At 35.8% G+C, this 24,533-nt stretch overlaps 1 protein-coding gene across 1 annotated transcript; it reads right to left on the reverse strand.

Moving 5' to 3' along the window:
• Nucleotides 1-432: 432 nt before the first annotated feature.
• On the reverse strand, nucleotides 433-22,520 carry LOC142338387 (uncharacterized). Its single transcript, XM_075388128.1, has 5 exons — nucleotides 22,272-22,520; nucleotides 15,809-15,990; nucleotides 6,335-6,512; nucleotides 1,274-1,406; nucleotides 433-766 (listed from the first exon to the last, which is right to left on the reverse strand). The coding sequence occupies exons 1-5, from the start codon at nucleotides 22,336-22,338 to the stop codon at nucleotides 640-642; spliced, it is 687 nt and encodes a 228-aa protein (XP_075244243.1). The 5' UTR covers nucleotides 22,339-22,520; the 3' UTR covers nucleotides 433-639.
• Nucleotides 22,521-24,533: the final 2,013 nt, after the last annotated feature.

Genomic DNA, 24,533 nt, shown 5'->3' on the forward strand with positions numbered 1-24,533 from the left:
TCTCATCAGATGCTGCTTTTAACGCAAGAAAGCCTAATCATAGGCGGTTTCAAGCGCTGACAACAAAATTATATAATATTGTCTGATGGAAGTTTTGTCATACGTTTGTTTTTCCTCTTGAGGTTCTGACACTAACACATCAAGAAGATGTATGTCAACATGTCTCATCAGATGACTTTTTGATCGTACTTTGACCGCATAAAACATTTGGTGCGCATTAAACTCTTAGAAGTTATCATTTTGGACTGGAGCCTCAGAGAGATTTGGAAGTATTCTTTTTGGTCAATCGGCACAAGTTGGGACCGCTGAGTTTTCTTTAATTTTCGTGAGCTCAAACTGTCTTGAATAGTCTCGCTACATTTATACATTATACATGTCTTTCTTCGATTTCGAACCTAAACATTCAAACTTAAGGATATTGAAGACAAAAAATCATTGCAAAAAACGTTAATTTGGACTTTTTTCCATTTACCGATTTTTAAATTACAGTATTGTATTTCCCAACAACGTAAATGATTGAGATTATTACCAGGTTAGAAAGATTTATGAAAAACATTGTGTGTGTTCTTTGTGGTTCGATAACAATGTACACTGTAGCTTGCTGCCGTTTCTCTAAATGAGTATTATCGGATGATAGACTTAGACACAGAGATTGGGCAGTTCAGTGTCTGGCACCATGCCGTCATTGCCGCATATTTGTGCCCTATCGTAAGTGTTGGTCATGTCGAAGGGTGCTTCGTAGTTGAAATTGCCAGCTGGACCATACCTGAAACACACAGAGAGAAAAGTACTCTCCTGAAGAGAGAGCATTCATTCCAAGAATGAAAACTGTTATCTGAAAAAATGTGAGGAGATTGAGATTACTTTTTTTTCAGTCATATACAAGCCTTATTTCCCTCAAAAAATGGTATTTGCCATCAATTTAATTTTTTCACACTTGAAAAAGTTTCTGTTTTGTCAAGCAAAGCGAATCAATTTTAATCCCGAACCCAGAGAACAGCCAATTTCAGCGCAGGAAAATCTATTTGCGAGTTTAACAGCAGTACTCATTCAGAACTATAGTCAAGTCGCTTTCTAAAGAAAATTTTTGAATTTTTGGAATAATTCACTGTTTAAAACAACCTTCCTTCAAATTCATTAGAATCAAACCACTCCCCGCGCACACTTACACCCGTACATTATGCGCTTGAAATTACGTTGTCTGGGCGACCTCAAAAACGCAGTATAGTCTGATCAGAGGTGATCGAGCGCGGTTGAGGTATGCACAAGGTACCTGCAGACGAAGTTGGTCCATGTCTTCTTCTTGTTCTTCTTCTTGTAGTGAGAGACACACTTCTGTTGGGCACATCCCACGTACTCCGTGTCATGCCAGAGCAACTGTGTGAGATGTGTACAAACTTTACCAGCTTAAACAGGAGGAGAAAATCGTAACTGCAAATTGTGCATAAAAAATACATATAAATACAAGTCTTAAATTGCAATTGGAAGAAAAAGAATCTAAAAGCATATCAACAACAAAACTAGCCTCTGATTGTCAACAGTGCACATAAACCCGCAGACACAAAAAATAGAGCAGCAAAACATTTTTTTTCTAATCTTTCACGTGGAAGTCATCAAAACACGTCACTAAACACGCGTTTTGTTTTGTTGCTCTATTGTTTTGCAAAAAATTGTTTTGCTACTCTATTTTTTGGGTCTGCGGGTTCGTGTGCACTGTTGACAATCAGAGGCTAGTTTTGTTGTTGATATGCTTTTAGATTCTTTTTCTTCCAATTGCAATATAAGACTCATCAACATCATCTTTAAGCTCATCAACATCATACTACTCAAAGGTAAAAAGCACAAAAATTCATTTATAAAATACACTAAGGCATAGAATGACAACAAGGAGGCTCGGTAATGTGGGTACGCACATAAGGTTCCGACCCCGCTCATCCACATTCTTCATTTAATTGACTGCCAAATGATAAAGAGGGAAAAATTTGAAAAACATACATATCGTCCAATAAGCAACTAATGGAAAAAATTGTTGTTAATAGGACTACCAGAAAAGACCATAAGAAAAACCAAATAACAAATAACGGCAAAAACTTGATGTCTGTATTAAAAAAACTCATAGCGAAATCAAACTCGCATCAGATGAAACCTAAATAAAACAGATTAACCTATACTTCATTGCACAAGATATGGCACCTGTCATCAATTGACTGGGTAACAGGGCGACAGAAAGAGCAAAAAGGTGAAATACGTTTCTAATTTAAAAAAAATATTTTCAAAGTGATTATTCTCATTAGATATTCGCTTAAATCAACAAAATGGTCAATTACATATCCAGAGGAAGCAATTGAGACCTGTCATTATTCAGTTTACGTCACACAACTCCAAAAAAGGGCATATACCAGCAAACTAAAAAGTTTTACACAATTTTGCGCAAAAATAGCAGTCAAGCCGTTAAAATTATAAACTTGTCACTAAGAGCATTACAAAAGTTAAATTGTGCAAAATTTCAAAGCCAATGGGACGTACCTTTTATATTAGGATTTGCAAAAAAAATTAAATTCAATTTAAAAACTCAAAATTAAATTTAAAATTTGTACAAAAATCTAAAATATTTTATGAAATCTTGAGGTAACAGTAAGAAGAAGGCCAAGAAAGCAAGAAATGTTTGAATCAATAAATGTTATTACTTTTTTTAATGAGATTGAAATTTATGGTGACGAAAATGAGAGCAAAATGCTGACAGTAGAAAAATATATTTGTTAAAAAGTTAACATGAAAACCATTAAAGCAAATAGCTATAAACTGAAATCGGTAAAGAGGTTCAGTTATAAGTCCTGGGGAAGCAATTGAGACATTTCATTATCAGGTATATGTCGTACAATAACAAAAATAAAGACAAACATAGGCAAAAACAACCGCATAAAATGTTCAAAAAAACAATGGACAAATTAGGATACGCTTTTTTAAAAGCTATGCATTGTCTCAACTATGCGATTGACCTGTAAATAAAGTCAAAAGAGAATTGAAGTAAATTGTGGCAAAGTTCAAAACTTCACTGACATTTGTTAAAACAACTATATTCAAAGACATAAAAGACATTCGTATTAAACTGAAATCATGGTCTAGGTTCATTTATACCTCCTAACAAAACCTTGGATCTTTGATTGATATGACTATGTCATTACAATTAAATATTATTACAAATGAAGCAATGCATAAGAAGTCCATAACATTTTAAGAAGAGAATTGGTGAGAGCCATAAAAACCATCATATTAAATTTGAAACAATATACTTTTTTTGAGTTTTTTTAGAAATAGTATTGAGCCCTGGTTTAAAATTATTGGCAGTTGTTTAAACAAATTGTTTAAATGCGGAATTATTTTGAAAAAAGACTGCACCCTATTAAAGTCCTATTTTGTTTAATGTAAGGATCCATGTTGAGCTGAAGATCGACCATGATATTGCTGCGCGTCTAATAAAACACTCAATTGTTTAAATAGTTACGGAAAAGATCAAGTTTTAAACAAAGTTTACCAGTGTATCAAAAATAAATCAAGCATTTTGTATAGTTGTTGAGATTGAATTCGCAAAAACTTGCAAAAATATAATACCAGAACACTCTTAAGGCAAGTGGGGGTAAAATTAGCTTGTTCTGAATTTACGAAGAATGTGACTGCAGTTTTTTGGTGTCTGCTTCCGTCAAATTTTAAGAAAGTGGGCTTAAAATAATAGGTCCCATTTTTGTTGAAAAAAGTCTCAATTTTGATAAATTTAGAATAAGTTGTAGCCAAAAAACTTGGATGAAACAATTCAACTATCCTTCTCTATCTTTAAAGACAAAATTAATCCCACTAACGGTAACTATTTTAACATATTTTTGCCAACATTGACAAAAATATGGTCAAAAACACAAAAATTGTGAATAAAAACATCGTATTTTTGTCTCCTGTTCACAAAATTTTAATCCTTAATAACTCCCTGTAATAAGCGAAAAACAAAAAATCTTTTTGATTCCATATTCTCCGCTGGACTGGCTTTCTAATGATACAAACCACAACTCTCTACGATGATTATATGGATCGCCAAAATTGACTAAACAAAAAACCCATTTGAGTATTTAGTTTCTCCTCCCACTAAACTAAGTCGGAGCAAATACCACAAAAAAGTAGAAGAAAAAAATTCAAATTTTTGAACACAAAGTGTTTAAGCAAGCAATCTGTTATCTGAGAATAATTTTAAATTGACGCTTTATAAAGCCGATGAGATACGCTGTTTTTGAGTTTAAGTGAAAAAACAGCAAAGCGAAAACCCTATTGAAAAGGGCGGGACTCAAGAAAAACGCAACAGTTTTAAGGAAACAGTGTCAAGATCGTAAAAAAATTTATTTACCAAGACAAAAAGAAAAACAACAGCGGGCAAAATTTTTTAACATTTTAAGAAAAAAACACAATGTCGAAGTTAAAAAACAATCAAGGATCAGCTGAAAACTTTTAATAAGTTAATTTACGTTTTAATAGAAACCAGGAGGTTGGTCGCAGAGTAAATCAGGGCTGAATCAAAATAGAAACATTGTGTTTTCTAGGATGGCCAGTATTCTGTTCATGTCCCAATTTACACGCGCCAGTCTTGCTTTTCGAGTAGAAATTACTGCATAAAAATAGTATGCTCAGCTTAATTCCCGCCAACAAGGTTTGATTTATATGCGATTCGAATTTCTGCGTGGGTGCTTGTACCATTTAATTTGTGTAGCAAGTCTTAACCTCTAATCTAATTGGACTTCGTGTTAATTGCCTACACACTAACTTATATATAAATAGCGTGTATACTTCTACAGTATTTACCAGTTATAAGCTACAAAATTATGACATTACTCCGCTCAGACTTAGTTTTGGGGTATGAGTAATTTTCAGACTATACAAGATAAGTTTAGCCTGGGCGAACTCTATGGCCTCAATATAATCATTATGAAGAAGTTTAAAGCACTTAAAGAAATTTAGAATATTCTGGAGATGCAATGTTTCAGAACTGAATTAAAATTTTACCCTTGAAATATGCTGGTTCAGTGCTGAAATGCTCTGCCACTCAAGTCCGGGAAATGAAATGACCTCTGAATTGTGCAACTAAGTGCAAAACAGGCAAAAATTTACTAATAAATCATAATTACGATGGTGTCAAAGTCATATACACCTTCAACTATCAACGGCCAAATTAAATAGGTTCAACTGCTTCTCATTAGAAACCCAACTGACCTGTCTCAAAAAAGAAGAATTTGGAAGCTTTTAAAAAGAACAAAAAAGTGAAACATAGAAAAAAAATTATTAATTTTATTTCATGAACAAAACTACGAAGTCATAAAAACATTATTAAAAATTAGTCAGAACATAAATACGAGCTCCTCTCGGGACTCGCACTTGGGCACAATTTTTCGGGACATGGTACTAAGACGCTCAGGCTGCTACGATTTATCTTGTAAAAACAATTGGGCTCTTGAAATCTGTCACTCGCAGTCTTACTTAATAAAGAGTCGCTAATAATGCTAAATTATGTCAATCCATCTCAATCAAAGAAACCAGATGGTATACGGGTAATCCCAAACTAAATTGAAGGAGTTATGGAGTTAAAAGTTTAATAATCTGGATATGCTGATGCTCAAATGAAATCTGTAAAATTTATTCACTCAATATTCTGGGGAGGAGTCCGGTCCATCTTTGTCCAGAATAAATTTGGCCGGCGCATAGAGTTCGAAGGAAAAAGAAAGAATGAAAACGGGTCACGAGATGCAAATTGTTAAGCGCTTCTGATTCGTGGGCGTTTTAGTGCCAAATGCTGTGCTTACAAGTTAAAAAGATGTTTAATTGCTCTCAAACGAAGTTTGCAGCAATTATATTAGTCCTGTCGTTCTTTTTTATCCGATTTTTCGCTTGACCGATTTTTCATATGACCCATTTGACTTTTCGTCCCCAAAAACGGGATAAACAGGTAGCACCCAGTGGGCATTAAGTGCTCTTAGAGCCTTTCAGATCACTAGTCTCCAAGGATGCTATTCACAGAAACTGTTTTGGAGACTTATATTTATGGTGTGAAGGGCGTTTCTTAGAGGTTGAAGATCTCCCCAGTGTTGACCCCCCCCCCCCTATTGCCCCAGCCCCCCCCCCCCCACCCCACTGTTGCCCCCCATCAGCCACCCCGGTAAACCCCTCCCCCCCCACCGGCTAGCTACTGACGAAGCCAACCGCTCGCCGGTCGTTTGAGAGCAATTCGCCCGACGTTGGTCGGTTATGTTTTTAATTGCTTATAATCCTACCTACCCTGACAATTAATGAACCAACTTACACAGGCAGTTCTGTTTGTACCACTCGTAGTATTTAATCTCCGCGTACCATTTCTTCACGAAGTCATACCCCACATTCCTGTTCTTCTTGAAGCCTCCTATGCCATAGAGGTTCTCACCCATTGACCCGAATCTCTCCTCCAACGCCTTTGAGAGTGGATCATCATACGGCAAATGATTCTAAGAAGATGTAGCAGCAAGGTTACAAATTTCATTGACATAATCTGTTGCTTGAGGCAGGACCTTCAGATCAGCCCAGACACTAAACGTTTTGTGCAATCTATTAAATGAGAAGATTCAGCTGCAGCAAACCAAATGATTTGATAGATTCCTCGACAAACTTCTCTTTGTGGAACTTAGTTTTCAGTATTATGTAAAAGAAGTTGAGATAATCCCCACAGTCCAGAAGACACAAAAACGACGTCTGAAATGTTCAGTATAGTTAGTTTTTAATGAAAGAAATTGTCGGTATGTTTATTCTAGAGCATAAGAAAGCCTCAGCGTGTCCGGTTTCGGAAGATTCAGTATGTTTGGTTTTTAAAGGAAAGAATTCGTCGGTATATTTGATTTCAAACCTAGGAAACCGTCAGAATGTTTGATTTCCAACGTAACCCGGGACGCAACTTCCTAGTAGTCATACAAGGATCATACATGATGTCAAACAAATCATAACGTATTTCCTAGTACGATCCTTGTATGACTACTAGGAAATCATATATGATCCTTGTATGAAATCAAGGAAATCATAAATGACAGGTAAAACTGCTCGTAGATTGCAAGCATTCGAAAACCAATTAATGACCGATTAAAACTTACAAAATCATTTATGATCCTTGTATGACTACTAAGAAATCATAGAGCGATGACCAATGCGATGATTTACAGGACAGTTTAAGGGAAAACCAATTTTTTTGTAACATTTTTTGTCATTAAGAATCAACAACTCACAACTATGGCGTTTTATGGTAATACTGATTAGTAAAGGTCCTGCTTGGTCCTTTTCGGTTGTTCGAATAGCGTTTATGGCGAAACCAGCTTGAGAAAAGAAACCATCTGTAATGAGAGAAGACTAATTTTAATTCAAAACCCATTTTTTTTTCATTGGTTTTTTTCTGAAAACTTTTGAATTGCTGCAGCTGTGACTTTGTCCGCATTCATGTGATACAAGAAGCTAAAAAAACTCAACCTGAAGTTTCAATAAAACGTTTGAGTTTTTAAATGATCTATGTAGGACTACCAAAAAATCAAACAAACCATATAAGACGTTGTATGATTACAAAAACTGCCCATTTTATTGCTTTGGTAAGTTTTGCTAACGCCAAGTATGGTTATTGTTGTTCTTTAGGAAAATGTCTACTAACTTTACGATTGCGTTACGCCTTCAAAAAAATTTTGTATGATCCTTGTATGACTAATAAGAAATGATGGAAATCATATATGACCTAGTATGATTACAACGAAAATATTTTTTTTCTTAAAGAATGGCTCCATTGATCGAGTTTTTTTGGTATCAGTTGTTTAGGGCGTAACTGATTAGCATTTTGTGTTAAGTTTGATATTTTGTATGATCCATCTATGACTGCTAAGAAATCATACAAATCATATATGATCTAGTATGGTTACAAACAAAAAAATTTAATAATGGCTATTGGCTGAATGATCGAGTTTTTTTGGTATCAGTTATTTAGTGCGTTATGGATTAAGCATTAGTGCTAAGTTTGATATTTTGTATGATCCTTGTATGACTACTAAGAAATAATACAAATCATACATGACCTAGTATGATTGCTAGGAATCATTTATAACCAAGTATGACTACTACGGTTTGTATGATGAGCAACCCCGGAAGAAATTGCCGGTGTGTTTAGTTATAAAACAAAGAAATCTTTGGTATGATCAATTTTCAAACGCAAGAAATTGTTGGTATGTTTGCCGTTAAACGTAGGAGATTGGCAGTGCATATATGGTCTGAAGCATAGCTTTGACATCCAGAATTGCTTGACATCTCTGCTTTAGCTCGTTGATGAAAGTTAGCGAACGAATGCAAATGTTATCTCTGTTTTTAAAGTTTAAAATGTAACAGAACTGTCGAATATGAACAGCGATTTGATTCAAAACTTAATATTTGCAGAGTTTTGATACGATCATGACAAATCAATCGTCTTCTATGGATTTCTTGTGGTTTAAAACGAAACGTACCAACCCTTTCCTCTCTCTGAAATCGAACATGCCAACGTTTTACTACAAATGAATTCAAACAACTATGAAAATCAAGTTAATTTTTTTTCTTCCTGGCCTTTTAAAACTTAAGATGAACAAATATAACAGTTTTTATGTTTCAAATGCTTAAAAAGCAGTTTATGCTCTTCCATTGACTGAAATCAACGCTGAAAAGGTACAAAAATTGCTTTGGAATTTCAAATTTTTAGAGCAAACATATATTTTACATTTTGAACCAAATTGCAATCTCAAAGCGCCATTGAGTTGCCAAAAAACAATAACTCGGGGATGTTTCTTACTTCTTTCTTTAATTCACTATTATTCAAAAATTTTGCAAATTAATCGTTTTGTGTAGATTTTGTAAAGCAGTGTGATAGAAAAAACTTCATATATCATTTAAGTCATATATCATGAACAGTTAGGTCTGCTCGAAGAAAATATTCCGTGTTTACGGCCAGATCCATCAAAAGAAAACATCAGTAGTTAAACGTATAGACCAGTAAACTTATCAGTTTGCATTTTTTGCTGCGCTCATAGAGTGTTGGTTTATGAGTTTTCGCAAGCGGAATAAAAATCGTTTTTAAACAAGTAGAAGAAACTAATTTCTCAAAATGAGAGAATAACAAGAATGATATTTTACAGTATAATTTAGAGATTTACAGGAGAGATCTGATTATTAGATCAAGATGGTGATTTGATTTTGGGGATGAAAAAGGACTCAAAAATCAGCTGTATATATACCCATTATCAGTGTGAAAGTCAAGATACAAAACTAATCTTAGCACCATAATTTATAGTGGGGGTCACAAGGGTTACCCAATATGGTTTGCTATATAAATGAATGCATTTGCACTTTTCTAGGAATTCATTCACACTTCCGGAGTTATCATAATCATTTAATACAAGCTGGGAAGATTTTTCATCAATTAATCTAACTCCAATAAAAGTTATCTAGAATCATCAGTTTGAACCGAGTATTGATTCACAGCACCATTTCTTGAAGATTCATTAAATCAGTATTGGAGACTTGAATCAATTTACTCCTGTCAGATTAATTTCGTAAGTTAAACTTTCTAATAACACTAAGTTTAAGTCTTCAACTCGAACCAAAATTCTAACACCCCCACTCAGACTTGAGCTGATTGCGTAGAGTCTGTTACCATCAAAACTGCTCTGAATGTTTCCATTTTCGGAACGGGTAAGGACTTTGTGAAGATGTCCGCTGCCATTTTGTCTGTAGGAACGTAATGAATTGAAATATTCCCATCTCCCGTTTTGTCCCAAATGAAGTGAAACTTTGTCTCGATGTTCTTGCTCCTCTTGTGCATAACTGGGTTTTGGCAAAGTCTGATACAACTTTGGTTGTCCTCTCCACTTGCCATTGGTTGTTTCTGTTGGATGCCAAAATCCTCTAGAAGTTGTTTCAGGTAGAGTGCTTCCTGAACTGATGCCGGCATGCCCTGATATTCTGCTTCTGATGAAGAAAGAGAAACTGTGGCCTGCTTCTTGACACCCCAGCTGAGTGCTGCGCCACGTCCGTTGAGCTTGGATAATAGCCCGTTGTTGGTTTTCTGTCGTTCATATCTCCAGACCACTCTGCATCACTTTACCCCACTAAGTCATAACTAGCCTCTTTTGTGTCAGTAATTTTTAAACCTTTTGAACCTTGAAGATATTGCAAAAGTCGTTTTCCGCATAGCCATGTTGATTGGTAGGTGCATTCATGTGCCTGGACAGAATATTGACTATGAACATGATGTCTGGCCTCGTCTGTGTGGCCAGATAAAAAAATGATCAAACCAAGCTTCTGTAGATCCTCTGGTCCACTTCTTCGTCTCCGTTCTGTGCTGTCTGAAGTTTCAAATTCAAATCAGCTGGGGTTCTGGAGGGTTTATATTGATCCATTTGAAACCGCTCAAGCATTGTTTCTATGTAGCATTCTTGGTCGACTGTGACTTTGCCCTATTCTTGTCTGATTCTAAGGCCCAGAAACCAGTGTAGTCTCCCTCTGTCTTCCATGTGAAATGTTGCTTCTAGTGACTTCTTGACATCGGAGATCACTGTCATACTTCTTGATGCTACTATGATGTCGTCAACCCAGACCAAGATGAAGGTGTGATCCTCTGCCTCTGATATTGTGAACAAGCAGTGATCGTTCCTGCTTCTGGTGAACTCCTGTCTCAGTAGGAAGTTTGCCAGCTCTTTGTACCAGTTGTTAGCAGCCTTTTTAAAACCATAAATTGATTTATTTAGTCAACATACTATCTTCTCCCCATCTGATCCGCGTTTTACAAACTCCTGTGGCTGTTCCAGATACACTTCTCTCTCAATTGGTGAGTGCAGGAAAGCAGTCTTGTCATCAAATTGGTGCATCACATAGCTCTGATTCGCTGATAGCTGAAGTAGAATCCTGAATGTCTCTGGCTTACAGGTAGGCGCAAAAGTCTCAAAGTAGTCCAGTCTTTCCACTTGTTTGAAGCCTTTCGCCACATAGCGTGCTTTGTATTTGTCGACTTGACCACTGGGTCCCAATTTCACTTTGTAGACCCATTTGCCCGGTATGACGTCCCTGTCTGTAGGTTGTCTCACTAGGTCCCAAGTCTCGTTGTCTTGGAGTGCCTTGACCTCGTCATTCATTGCCCGGTACCACTGGTCCCATTCGTCAGCTTGCTTGGATTCGAAGACTGTTTTGGTTTCCGCATAGTTACCCTCAGTCACAGCAAGATGGGTCCTGACTTCTCCAAAAATTGCGGATTATTCCTTGCTCGTGTTCCTCGTCTGGGCTCTGCCCTGTCCGCTTGTTCCAGTACCTCTTCAAAGAAGCCAACTGTCTATGAGAAGTCCTCTGTTTTACTGCCTTCCAGTCACTCAGAGTCTCTGAGACTCCCTCTTGTTGCAGTAGATTCTTCATCCAGTGCTGCTTCCTCAACATCTGAGGCATCTCGTCTCAATGTCGTTTCTTGAGTGTTGACGCTCTCTGCGTCATGCCACTCCTCCTTTATTGCAGTAGATGTGCCCTGCTCCTCTTAGTTGCCATCGTCTTGATGACCATCATCTGGGTGCCAGATCCCCAGTTGCTGTGACCCCTCATCTAGTAAGTCGCGCGTCTCTGTGTTGTCAGGGATTGAGCCCACTACGGACTCCTTGATGATCACATCTCGAACTACCACAACCTTGCCTGTGTTGGGTACGTACACCAGCTATCCGTTGTTACATTCAGTATAAGCCACAAACTCTCCTTCCAGTGCTTTGGGTTCACATTTGCTGACATCTCTGTCCCGCTTGCTCATGAAGACTGTGCAAACAAAAATAGATAGTTTATTTATTGAAAGCTTAGGTTTTATACCTCGCATCAATTCTGCTGGTCATTTTTCTACTCCTTGTCTCACAACCAAATTCCTGAACCCTGTTGCGTGAAGAATTGCTGCTGCCCACATCATCTTGGGAAGTCCTGAGTAAATGAGCAAAAATCTTGCCATCTCCAGCAGTGTCTTGTCGCACCTCTCAGCTAACCCATTCTCTTGTGGCGTCTCTGGTATGGTCTTCTCCTGTAGATTGCCTGCATCTAAGCAGTATGTCTAGTACTGCTCTGAGAGAATATCCTTCGCATTGTCTTGCCTCAGCCTCTTGGGCGTCCCCACACTGAGAACAAATTTCTTCAGGCTGGCCAGTGCTTCACTCTTTGCCTTAAGCAAGTCCACAAACACAAACTTCATGTACTGGTCTGCAAACACAATGCAGAACCGGAACACTGACAGTGACTATACTCTGAAAGGTGCCATCACGTCTGTGAACTCCCTCTCCAGCTACTCTTCTGCTTGGGTCTCGGCCATTCTTGGTACTGGAGCCTTTCTGATCTTGGCCAATGCACACACATTGCATACATCATCGAGTTCCCCCACTGTCTCTGGTGCATTCCTGACCACATCCGCCTGATTCAAATGACCCAATCGTCTGTGCCATTTCCTTGCACTGTCAAGTTTCACGCTGTTGGAACTCATCTTGAATTCTAGAACGCTGCAGGGCAAGTAACAAATTATTTTCTTGTGTTAGTTTTACCCTAGTTCCCTTCTGGAGTTTCATGCAGCTGTTTCCTTTCTCGAAAGTGAAGCTATGTCCCCACTCCGTGCATCTTGAGACTGATAGGAGGTTTGAAGTATAGTCCAGCACACACAAAAAATTTTTGAGTTTGCATTGAAATTCCCCTTTGATTGAGGGTATGCTGATCCTCACACAACCTCTGCCCACCACTCTGGAAGCCTCCCGTTGGGATTTCTGAACACTCCACTGATTGAATGGGCACAAAGTCCAGGAACGCATCGATGTTCGTCACTATGTGATCTGTACAACCACTGTCCACTAGCATGCCTGCTGTCTTCCACTAGGTAAGAGCTGCCCAGTATTCCCCGTCTAGTGAAGCCAATGTTCGACCCATTGCCACTGACACCTGTTTGCCTCCATCTCTTTGTCTCTTTCATGCCCTTTCTAGGTGACCTTTCTCACAACACTTGCTGCATTGTGCTGTCTTCTTCCTCCTGCAGCACTTAGCAAAGTGTCCAGGGATCCCACACACAAAGCAGTTTCCTTTCTTGGGTCCCTTCTTGAAGTCACGCTTCACTGCCAGTGCCACTGAACCACTTTGTTCCTTGTGCCTCTGTGCTGTGCTCTCATGGAAGTTCTGCAGCCTTTTCCTCAACTCTGTGAAGTTCGTCGCCGGGTTAAAGCTTTCCTGTATAACAAAACTTTCATACCTCATTGGCAGACCAATGAGGACCAAGGCGTTGAAGAGGGTCTCTGAAACTGCTACCCCTGCTTCTTGTAGCCTTGTGAGCAACTCCTGTCCTCTGATGATGAAGCTATCCAAATCCTCAGCATCCTCGAGCTGCAGTCAAGCAAGCTGTGCCACCAAAGTCACCACGGTCGGCGTCTCCACACTCTGAAATCTCTCTTGCAAAAGCTTCCAAGACTTTTCTCTATCTCCGATGCCGTCATCTCCCACACAGTCTTGTCGCATCAGCATGAGGGTTGCTGCATCTAGAGTCAGTGCCAGATGGCACCATACATCGTTCCGTTTCTCCTTGATGTCTGCAACTTCCTTCTCATATGCATCCTTTCAACACCTTGTGGTTCTCATTGGCTAGTGGTGCAGGCTCGTTGGGTTGTTCCTCTGTCCCAAGTAGTGAATTGTAGAGTCCCTTCCTCTGCATCATTGCCACAAATCTTGTGCTCCAGATTGGAAAGTCCTGTGCTTTTCCTGTGTAGGTCAGGAGCTTCACTGTCTGTTGATCCATCGTAGTTTGAGCAGGCAAAACAGTTTTGAAAAGAAAAGTTGCTCAGCAGAAAAGGATTATGACTGTCAACAACAAATTAGTTTTGTTTTAGAAATTAGTTTTAAGACTTAAAAATTGCTGGGCCCATAACCTGTTGAGCTATGGGTTTTCGGAAGCGGAATAAAAAGCGTTTTTAAACAAGTAGAAAAAATTAAATTCTCAAAATGAGAGAATAACAAGAATGATATTTTACAGTACAATTTAGAGATTTACAGGAGAGATCTGATTATTAGATCAAGATGGTGATTTGATTTTGGGGATGAAAAAGGACTCAAAACTCAGCTGTATATATACCCATTATCAGTGTGAAAGTCAAGATACAAAACTAATCTTAGCACCATAATTTATAGTGGGGGTCGCAAGGGTTATCCAATATGGTTTGCTATATAAATGAATGCATTTGCAATTTTCTAGGAATTCATTCACACTTCCGGTGATATCATAATCATTTAATACATGCCGGGAAGATTTTACATCAATTAATCTAACTCTAATAAAAAGATATCTAGAATCATCAGTTTGAACCGAGTATTGATTCACAGCACCATTTCTTGAAGATTCATTTATATCAGTATTGGTGACTTGAATCAATTTATCTCTGTCAGATTAATTTGGTAAGTTCAACTTTCTTATAATACTAAGTTTAAGTCTTCAACTCGAATCAAAATTCTAACATAGAGATAAAAAACCTCTTTTATCACTTGTAGTCTTAGACTCTAGAATTTTCAGCTCTAAATAAGCTACACGTACTTGAAAATCTCTTCATTTTTTGTTTCTATAACTAATTGATAAAAAAAACAAAACTTGTCTCACTTTATAAACAAATTTGAGCTATGTTTCATAATCAAAGCTAAAAGATTCAAATAAGTTTTTAGACATTGTTGGCTGTCAAATCCTCAGAAAAAAGACTTTTTTAATTGAAGTTTGGGGCTGGTTGTTTGTTTTTTACTCATTAATGATCGAAATTTGAGCCGTTAATGATCAGATCAAATTTTGTTAAAAAAGAGTTTTTTGATAGTGAACAGACGGTAGGCTATACAATTCTTTGACTATTTGTTATTAACAAAGCATAAATATCGAATGTTTTGACAATAACTGACATAAAAAGCAAGGGTTTGAAAGTTTTTAGTTTCTTTCATACTGCATCATCTCAGACTTTTAAGGTTAGTTGTCTCTAGGTTAAACAACCTTTTCGTAGCCCAGTTTCGTGTAGTTTTTCCCTTGCAATTTTCGTGGTCGAACTTGCCCTAACGTATTCGAAGTCTTTCGCATTTTTTTACACTTTAAAAGAAATGGTAAAAATGTTAATAAAAACTTATAATTTCAGTAAGTTGAACAGTTGTCTTGTAACATCTGGTATAAGCTCCTGTCATCATTGCTACTTTCTTTGCAAAAGTTTGCTGGAGGCGTAGTTATGACATTGAAACCGTGCTAAACTAGTAAGAGGATTATTTATCTTGGAAGAACTTGTAGGAGGAACATCGGCTTGCGTAAACTCTGGCTGAAAACTTCCTAAACTAAAAAGTTTGCTGACTAAATACAGGGTCATGCCAAAAAAAATTTCTGCGCGTGTTAGTGCGATTCTTACAAGATAAGTATTCTGGGATGTCTGGGGGAAAAACAAGGCGTCAATCTCTAGCCATGCGTCAATCACGCAATTACTATATTTAGGAGAATGGTTTCAATTACTAGTCAAATATCAGTTTAAGTGTTTCATTTTCTGTTTTTATTTGAACATTTATTATTTTTCTTTTAATGAATTGATTTACAGTTTTCGTTAATTATGGTTCTTCTGAATTATTTTGTGACATTCAATTCTATCATGTCAATACACTGCCTGCTAGAGAGATCCCGGCTGTTGTTTTCAGGAAATTGAAGATATTGAGGAAACTTTTTCTTTTATGGCTCAAATAACGCCATTCTTACCTTTTTGCACTTGTCTGCTGTCTCTTGAGCAGACCTCTCCAAGTCGTCATCCCACTTGAGTTTCTTCATGTTGAGTGGGTAACCAGAAAAGTACTGACCCTTTCTGTCCTTCCACCCCAGGTCATTGCGGAACACATTCTGACTGTCCAATGCTTCCTTCTTCTGCTGTTCGGTCAACTCACCTATAAGAAGTTACCCAGTTCGGTTTTCAGTAAGCTGCCACAGGAAATTACTATGGAAAGTTACTCTTGTTACTCTTTTACTGAGCAGTATCCTAGTCAATAGACCTCGACGTATGAAAAGGATTTAAAAGTCTAGTAAGGGAGAGGAGGAGGAGGAGGAGGAGGGGGGGGGGGGGGGGGCAAGGTGAGGTCCCAGACGAAATCAAGTATGTCTAGACCAAAGATGAACCCACGAGGAAGGCGTCGTGCGTTCAATATTACAAAGCCTGGAAACTTCGTAAAGTGCATGAAAGACTAGACATGAACTCACTAAGGTCTGGTGAAAGCACGAAAGTCTACACATAAGCACTTTCTGTCCGCGACGGTCTGGACATACCAGTTTCCAACTGGCACTTCAACCTGTGGGTGAATAATTAATGTAACACCAGACTTCTATAGATGATTTCGAGCAAATCATGCACTTTTTTATGGAACGTATGAAAACCCAGGAAATCGTATCTTTGGTTGGCAATTTTTTCCTTAACTAACATAAAAAGGAGACCTAAGAGAAAGCACTTCTGAGTGCAAGAAAGAAATTTCATTGCAAAAGTTTTTAGTTAATATTGAGGAGTGTTCAAAGATGGTTTTCAAAATGAACCAAAAATTAATCCCAAGACGCAGAACCGTCCTTCATTTAAGGTCAATTTGCTTTCAGAAACCAAAACGCCGACCAATATGTCAAAACTGTACTCTGTTCGTGAATGATGAAAATAATGCGCCATTCAACTTTCACCCAACGATATCTTTTCTCGAGAGATATAGGTGGTACCATTGAAAAGCCCTTGAAAACTGTGCTTTTAAGCAGATTCTCAAATTTTCTGTTTATCGAAAAAAAGTTGAGACCCAGTTTTTTTCTTCATTTTTGACTTTTAACCATTTCACACCACGTAGATGAGCTTTTTAATTACATTTAATTTAATCACCATCTCTGTAAAATTGTTATCATAAAAAATACGGTAATGGGAAGACCCTAAAATATTGACTTGTTGAACAAAAATCATCAAGTTTATGTCTATGTGCTTATGTAACACTTAGATAAAGAATTAGGAATCAAAAATCTCATAAAGTTGTTCTCACTTTCATTAAGTTGTTAATTGATTTTCAAGCAGGTTAAAAAGTTTAGAATTGCAGTACTAAACAAAAACAATTTCAAATGAAAAAGCGCAAAAAGATTAGGAAAACCAATTAATCCTTTTATGGGGATTGTTTCCAAAAAGGATGATAATTACAACATATCTAAAACAGTTCAATTAATTGTGAAAACTAAATTATTTCCAATAGAAAATGGCGTACAATAACATCTGCTATCTAAAAAAAACAAAACTTCAAGGTATTGTTCGTTGTCTGAAAGTGAAAAAAAATGGATCACCGAGTGCAAATTATTGATGAAAATTGGGATACCTTAAGTTCTCAAAAGATTCAAGTTGCCAATATTTTACTACAATGATAAAACAAAGCTCTAGCTATCAATTATGAATGCAATACGGCCGAATTTTTTCATTAATAGCCGCATCGTCTCTTAAGATGGTTTTTATTTCACTCCTGTTTTGTATTTTTTTAAATTCATAAGAGGATATTGGTTCCTTCATCTTTTTTTGCCAATTTTTACTTTTCTTCGACAAATTATTTTGCATTTTCTACACAAGTCTTCTTCTTCGTTCAATCCTTTCAATTAGCATATAATAATATTTTCTCAGTAAAAGAACAAAAGTGAATGAGTGAAGCAATAAGAAAACCGAAAATGAAAAGGACGAAACCAATAAAAACCCATTTCCAGTTTTGCCTTAGAAACTAGTTTTACTTAGTTTTAGTTTAAGTGTCTAATGCTATTTAGTAATTGTATCAGTATGTTTATCTTCTCGTTAATAAAGATTAAGAGTAAAAACCAAACCCAATTATCCCAACAAAAAAACATTTAACTTTTGTAAATTTTTGCTGATATGTCATCATTTTCAGGCTAATTTCCTTTTTTGCTTCGTTGAATCGTTATTCAAGTGCAACTGTTTTCAGTTAATCGGTAGGGTAAACATTTTTAGGAGTGAAACAATTGTGGTGCAAAGTGGAATCAGTTTTTCGAAGCCATTGTTTTAGAAATAAGATCACAAAAAAATCAAAAAATAAATACATTTTCATGCCGTCTGCTTTCCAATCAAACCATGTGCTTAATTTGTATCTCTTTGTTCGGCAATGTTTGTGGCCGATTTTTTGTCTGAAAAAAAGTATTCAGTTTTTAAATACTTGTTCTGTTAAAATTTCTATGAATACGTTTATCTTGTTGTTATGATTCCCTAATCCCTTACTAGAGTGAAAACTAAATTATTTCCAATAGAAAATGGCGTACAATAACATCTGCTATCTAAAAAAAACAAAACTTCAAGGTATTGTTCTCTGTCTGAAAGTGAAAAAAAATGGATCACCGAGTGCAAATTATTGATGAAAATTGGGATACCTTAAGTTCTCAAAAGGTTCAAGTTGCCAATATTTTACTACAATGATAAAACAAAGCTCTAGCTATCAATTATGGATGCCATACGGCCGAATTTTTTCATTAATAGCCGCATCGTCTCTTAAGATGGCTTTTATTTCACTCCTGTTTTGTATTTTTTTAAATTCATAAGAAGATATTGGTTCCTTCATCTTTTTTTGCCAATTTTTACTTTTCTTCGACAAATTATTTTGCATTTTCTACACAAGTATTCTTCTTCGTTCAATCCATTCAATTAGCATATAATAATATTTTCTCAGTAAAAGAACAAAAGTGAATGAGTGAAGCGATAAGAAAACCGAAAATGAAAAGGACGAAACCAATAAAAACCCATTTCCAGTTTTGCCTTAGAAACTAGTTTTACTTAGTTTTAGTTTAAGTGTCTAATGCTATTTAGTAATTGTATCAGTATGTTTATCTTCTCGTTAATAAAGATTAAGAGTAAATACCAAACCCAATTATCCCAACAAAAAAACATTTAACTTTTGTAAATTTTTGCTGATATGTCATCATTTTCAGGCTAATTTCCTTTTTTGCTTCGTTGAATCGTTATTCAAGTGCAACTGTTTTCAGTTAATCGGTAGGGTAAACATTTTTAGGAGTGAAACAATTGTGGTGCAAAGTGGAATCAGTTTTTCGAAGCCATTGTTTTAGAAATAAGATCACAAAAAAATCAAAAAATAAATACATTTTCATGCCGTCTGCTTTCCAATCAAACCATGTGCTTAATTTGTATCTCTTTGTTCGGCAATGTTTGTGGCCGATTTTTTGTCTGAAAAAAAGTATTCAGTTTTTAAATACTTGTTCTGTTAAAATTTCTATGAATACGTTTATCTTGTTGTTATGATTCCCTAATCCCTTACTAGAGTGAAAACTAAATTATTTCCAATAGAAAATGGCGTACAATAACATCTGCTATCTAAAAAAAACAAAACTTCAAGGTATTGTTCTCTGTCTGAAAGTGAAAAAAAATGGATCACCGAGTGCAAATTATTGATGAAAATTGGGATACCTTAAGTTCTCAAAAGGTTCAAGTTGCCAATATTTTACTACAATGATAAAACAAAGCTCTAGCTATCAATTATGAATGCCATACGGCCGAATTTTTTCATTAATAGCCGCATCGTCTCTTAAGATGGCTTTCATTTCACTCCTGTTTTGTATTTTTTTAAATTCATAAGAGGATATTGGTTCCTTCATCTTTTTTTGCCAATTTTTACTTTTCTTCGACAAATTATTTTGCATTTTCTACACAAGTATTCTTCTTCGTTCAATCCATTCAATTAGCATATAATAATATTTTCTCAGTAAAAGAACAAAAGTGAATGAGTGAAGCGATAAGAAAACCGAAAATGAAAAGGACGAAACCAATAAAAACCCATTTCCAGTTTTGCCTTAGAAACTAGTTTTACTTAGTTTTAGTTTAAGTGTCTAATGCTATTTAGTAATTGTATCAGTATGTTTATCTTCTCGTTAATAAAGATTAAGAGTAAATACCAAACCCAATTATCCCAACAAAAAAACATTTAACTTTTGTAAATTTTTGCTGATATGTCATCATTTTCAGGCTAATTTCCTTTTTTGCTTCGTTGAATCGTTATTCAAGTGCAACTGTTTTCAGTTAATCGGTAGGGTAAACATTTTTAGGAGTGAAACAATTGTGGTGCAAAGTGGAATCAGTTTTTCGAAGCCATTGTTTTAGAAATAAGATCACAAAAAAATCAAAAAATAAATACATTTTCATGCCGTCTGCTTTCCAATCAAACCATGTGCTTAATTTGTATCTCTTTGTTCGGCAATGTTTGTGGCCGATTTTTTGTCTGAAAAAAAGTATTCAGTTTTTAAATACTTGTTCTGTTAAAATTTCTATGAATACGTTTATCTTGTTGTTATGATTCCCTAATCCTGCTCATAATTTTTAGAATTCAAAACTATCAACCAATGTCTTTTTGCCATTTTTTTGCTTTAGCAATCCAAAAACCAATGTTTTTTCAATGGTAATTGTAAATGTAAGAATGTATTTACTTTTTATGTCATTTCTACACGAAATTTACACCAATCTTCTTTTTTCCATCTCGTAAAGCGTCAAGGAAAAAACAATAGTAGATTTCATTTCTCAGTTTCTCAACTCTCAATAATCTTGCAAAGCGGTAATATGAATATGGGTAATCTTTCAATCTTTCAAGCGTATGGTAAGTTCATATACGGATCTTTCCCGTTTGTGCCCCCAGCTTAGTGGGTGCATATTATTTGCACCCCCAGACGCAAGTGCCATATTTTTATATAGTGTTTAACTATGTAATACCACGTGCCCAGTAACTGGGGGCACATAACGTCCTGGGGTCACAAACGGAAAAAATCCTCATACAATATAATATTGGAGACGCTGGCATAATTTTGGATATAAAAGTCTGGTTTTATTGTATTGGTCTTGCAGGACCGGGAACCTGCAGATTACATTTTGTTGCAGGCATGAATGCACTTTAGCATACGACTCTGTCATATGTAATCATGTATTAACCTGGTGTAACAAGATCGTGGCGTCATAGTATAACTTTTCTTGCCACTCAAGATTATGCATGATCTTGAAGGACTGGGGTTCGTTTCTGTACAAATTTTTCAAGACTCCGATATGCACATGAATGATATTTTATGACTCTGGCATTGTATGTCTTATTTCAAGAATCAGGAATGATTACTTATTTTTACAGTTCTAATGTTTAATTATGTCTAATTAACTCTCAGAACTATGTCATGATCTTGTTTTACCTCGTAAGAATCTGGTATGATTAAGTTAGCTCTTACAAGACATGATTGTGATTGTTATAGTGCTGCAAGGCTCATCTGCCGCCATGATTACGTATAATTTTCTAGACTTGCAATCAGTTAAAGATATTTTACAAAAACAACCATTTTTCAAGTAGAGATCGCAGAAACAAAATCTTATAAATTAGGTTTCAAATTTCACTTATCTTTGAAAATACCGGCAGGACAGCTCAAATGCATTATGTCATAGTTCAATTTGAAAGATGGAAACAATAAATTGGACCTAAAGGGAAAAATAGTTGGCATGCAAATGACCTCGGTGATGCTCAATTGCATGTTTTGTGGTTTTCCGAACGTTCGCTTATTTCAACTTTGTGGGACACGCTATAAATGCACATGAGTTAGCAAATTTTTCAGAGCTGCTATAAAGTTTAAAGGTCAAAGGCTGTCAAGAAAACATGCGGTATATTTCATATAAAACAAAATGCCGCCAAACAGAATATAGACATGGGCATGCAAATGAGCATGTGAGGGACAATTACATTTAAGATTTTCGGTTATCAATCTTTGCAACTGTATGGGACTCAAATGATAGGTTTTCCTCCAATTGAATTCCCAATGAATTATATCCCCTAACACCCACCCGACGTGGGATTGTAAGCGAAAATTTTTGTGTGGTGTGTATGCGTTTATGACAATTAGGGGCATATATAGTCTGTCCCATAAAGTTGAAATAAGCGAACGTTCGAAAAACGCCAAAAACGTGCAATTGAGCATCAATGTGCTCATTTGAATGTCAACGTTTTGTCCATTAAATTTTCATTCATCAGTTTTTTCTACTTGTTTTAAATTTGAACTTTGACCTTTCAACGCTAACCTGTGGCTTTTGAAACGTTCGCTTATTTCAACTTTATGGGACACGCTATAGTAGTTAATATATATTATGTTCTAAATTAATCTCTTCTGTAACAAGAAGAATTCGTGAACTTACCATTTTGGGCTTGTGCGATGTAGCTGCAAACCACAAAAACAAACGAGATCAAGAATAGAATTCTCATCTTTTTAAAAAGTTTCTCAAGGCAACTTAACTAAGCAAGGTCCGGTCAAATTGTGAAATTATCAAGGATTTCACACTTCAAACAAACTTCGCGACATAGAAAACACGTGGACCTTAAATTGGACAGTTGTTTTTAGATAAGAAACAGATGTCGTGCTAATGCACTGCCCAAAAAATAATTAAAATAAAAGAGTTCAAATAATTGAACTACTGTTCTTTTGCTTTCGATTGGGTGCCAATTATTAGTCTTCTGGGGGTAGTAAAATTAGCGGAGCAAATTGAATTTCGATCAATTTTTGTCTGAATTTAATTAAGGAATTTCAATGCCATATTGGTATTTGAACTTGGATAATCGCACGCGCATATTTTTACTCCTCCTCTATAACTGGCTCATTTTTTTTACAGGTGAAATGATCCTGTAAAAAGTATCAAAGGTAGAGTGCATTTATATGAAAACGCTGAGAATGGTTATGTAGAACCACTATACTTCACTTTGATTACATGCATTACAAAAAGCTCCTTTTGAAAGTATTTTAAAATCTAGTGTGTCAAAAGAATTGTTTCAAAACAGTTAGTGGGCAGATGCACTGACAAAAAACGGTTAATTTTTCGGAAATTTCATCAAGGATATGATATAATTATACACCGCCAAAGATTGGGAAGATAGTTCTGAGTTTGGGGCAAAAACAAACCTATTATAGCAGCGATCAACTTCTTCCCAACAAATTCTATAAAATTCACCGATATAAAGTATATTGATCAATGAATATTTAGAAAAAATACCTGGCGGATTGCCCTTACAAAAGGTGCGAATGTATAGTCTCAAAAATCAATGCCAGGCGTGAGGCCTCAAAAAAAACTTTACAGAAAGTTCAGATGTTGTTGTGATGCCTTTAATTGATTTAACCTCAATTAATGTTTTTTTAAACATGTAAATTACTCAGACTATAACCCTAAAGTTAGATATCTACATGCTCTAAAATGCTAAATAAATTAATCAGCATTGTTATTAATATAGTAATCTTCAAATTGTGGCTGTTCGTTTTTATAGGTAAAAATAGGATTTGAAGGCTCCTATTTGTTTATTAACGGGTACTTTCCTGTGTTGATCGAGCAAAAACTCGGTTAAAACATTTTTAAAGCAAGTTTTACTATGAAAAATTCTTATTGAGGAGGGCAATTTGTTCCATTTTTGAACGTTTTTCCAGATTAAAGATTTGTTACTCCACTTCGTTTTCGTTTTCTTTTTTATAATAATTTGATTTGTTCTGTTGTTCTGTCTGGCGTTATGGCGACTAGTAAACACTTTAAAATTTTGGGATGTTTCCCATTGTTTTATATCTGTTTGTAGCTTCATTAGGCTAACTTTTGAGATAAACAATTCGGCTGGTAGGATACGATCCTTAATGAGAAGAACAATGGAGTGGTCAAATTTTCGACGAAAATAACAAACTTTTATTCCCCAGTTAATTTGCCTGTTTATGCGGTTTATGTTATTCACTGTAAGAGTTTGGAGGAATACTCCACTGAAAGAAAGATGAGAGAGTACAACTGACTTGAAAACAAAATGTTTTCAAAATTTTACCAAAAATATGCAATTAGAAACATATCGTTACTTATTATTTCATTTTATCTAAACGAATGAAAGTCCGTGTCAATCTATTGAACAAACAACAGTGACTGCGGAATGAACTCTGAAAACTCGGAGATATATCATGTAAAAACATACAGGAAAAGAACTCGAAATATATTGATTATTTCAAAGACTACATCAAAAATCTGTTTTATCAGATAAAGGAATTTACTTGCAATTATCTGGAATTATGAAAAAACCGCATTACACTGGAAAATCAATGGCTGCTCAAAATTAAAAAAAAAACATTAAGTGGAAGATGTTAAACTTTGAGGAAAACTTTTCAAGATTTATAGTAATCACTTTGGTCACAATATCTCGTGAAGTGCAGAAAAAACTTGTTCTAACGAAACAAACCAAAAAGAGCAGAAAAAATGGAATAAAGCAATCAAAAGCAGTCTTGTGTATGTAGGTAAAAGTTAAAGGCAGAACATGAGTAGATCAAAAACTAATCGAAATTGTAAAAAAAATCGTGAAGCAGTATTATTGTAAAACTTATACAAAGATGTCGAAAATTTTTATATTTTCACAGCTTCCACCAAAAATAAGGATACAAGGAAAAG

The sequence above is a fragment of the Convolutriloba macropyga genome, chromosome 4 (assembly GCF_964194025.1).
Source record: "Convolutriloba macropyga chromosome 4, txConMacr16.3, whole genome shotgun sequence".
Taxonomy (NCBI): domain Eukaryota; kingdom Metazoa; phylum Xenacoelomorpha; order Acoela; family Convolutidae; genus Convolutriloba; species Convolutriloba macropyga.

Coding starts and splice junctions, on each gene's coding strand:
- LOC142338387 (XM_075388128.1), bottom strand. CDS start 22,338: ATGAGAATTCTATTCTTGATCTCGTTTGTTTTTGTGGTTTGCAGCTAC. Junction 15,991..22,271: donor CATCGCACAAGCCCAAAATG/GTAAGTTCACGA, acceptor AACTTCTTATAG/GTGAGTTGACCGAACAGCAG. Junction 1,407..6,334: donor GTACAAACAGAACTGCCTGT/GTAAGTTGGTTC, acceptor CTCCTGTTTAAG/CTGGTAAAGTTTGTACACAT.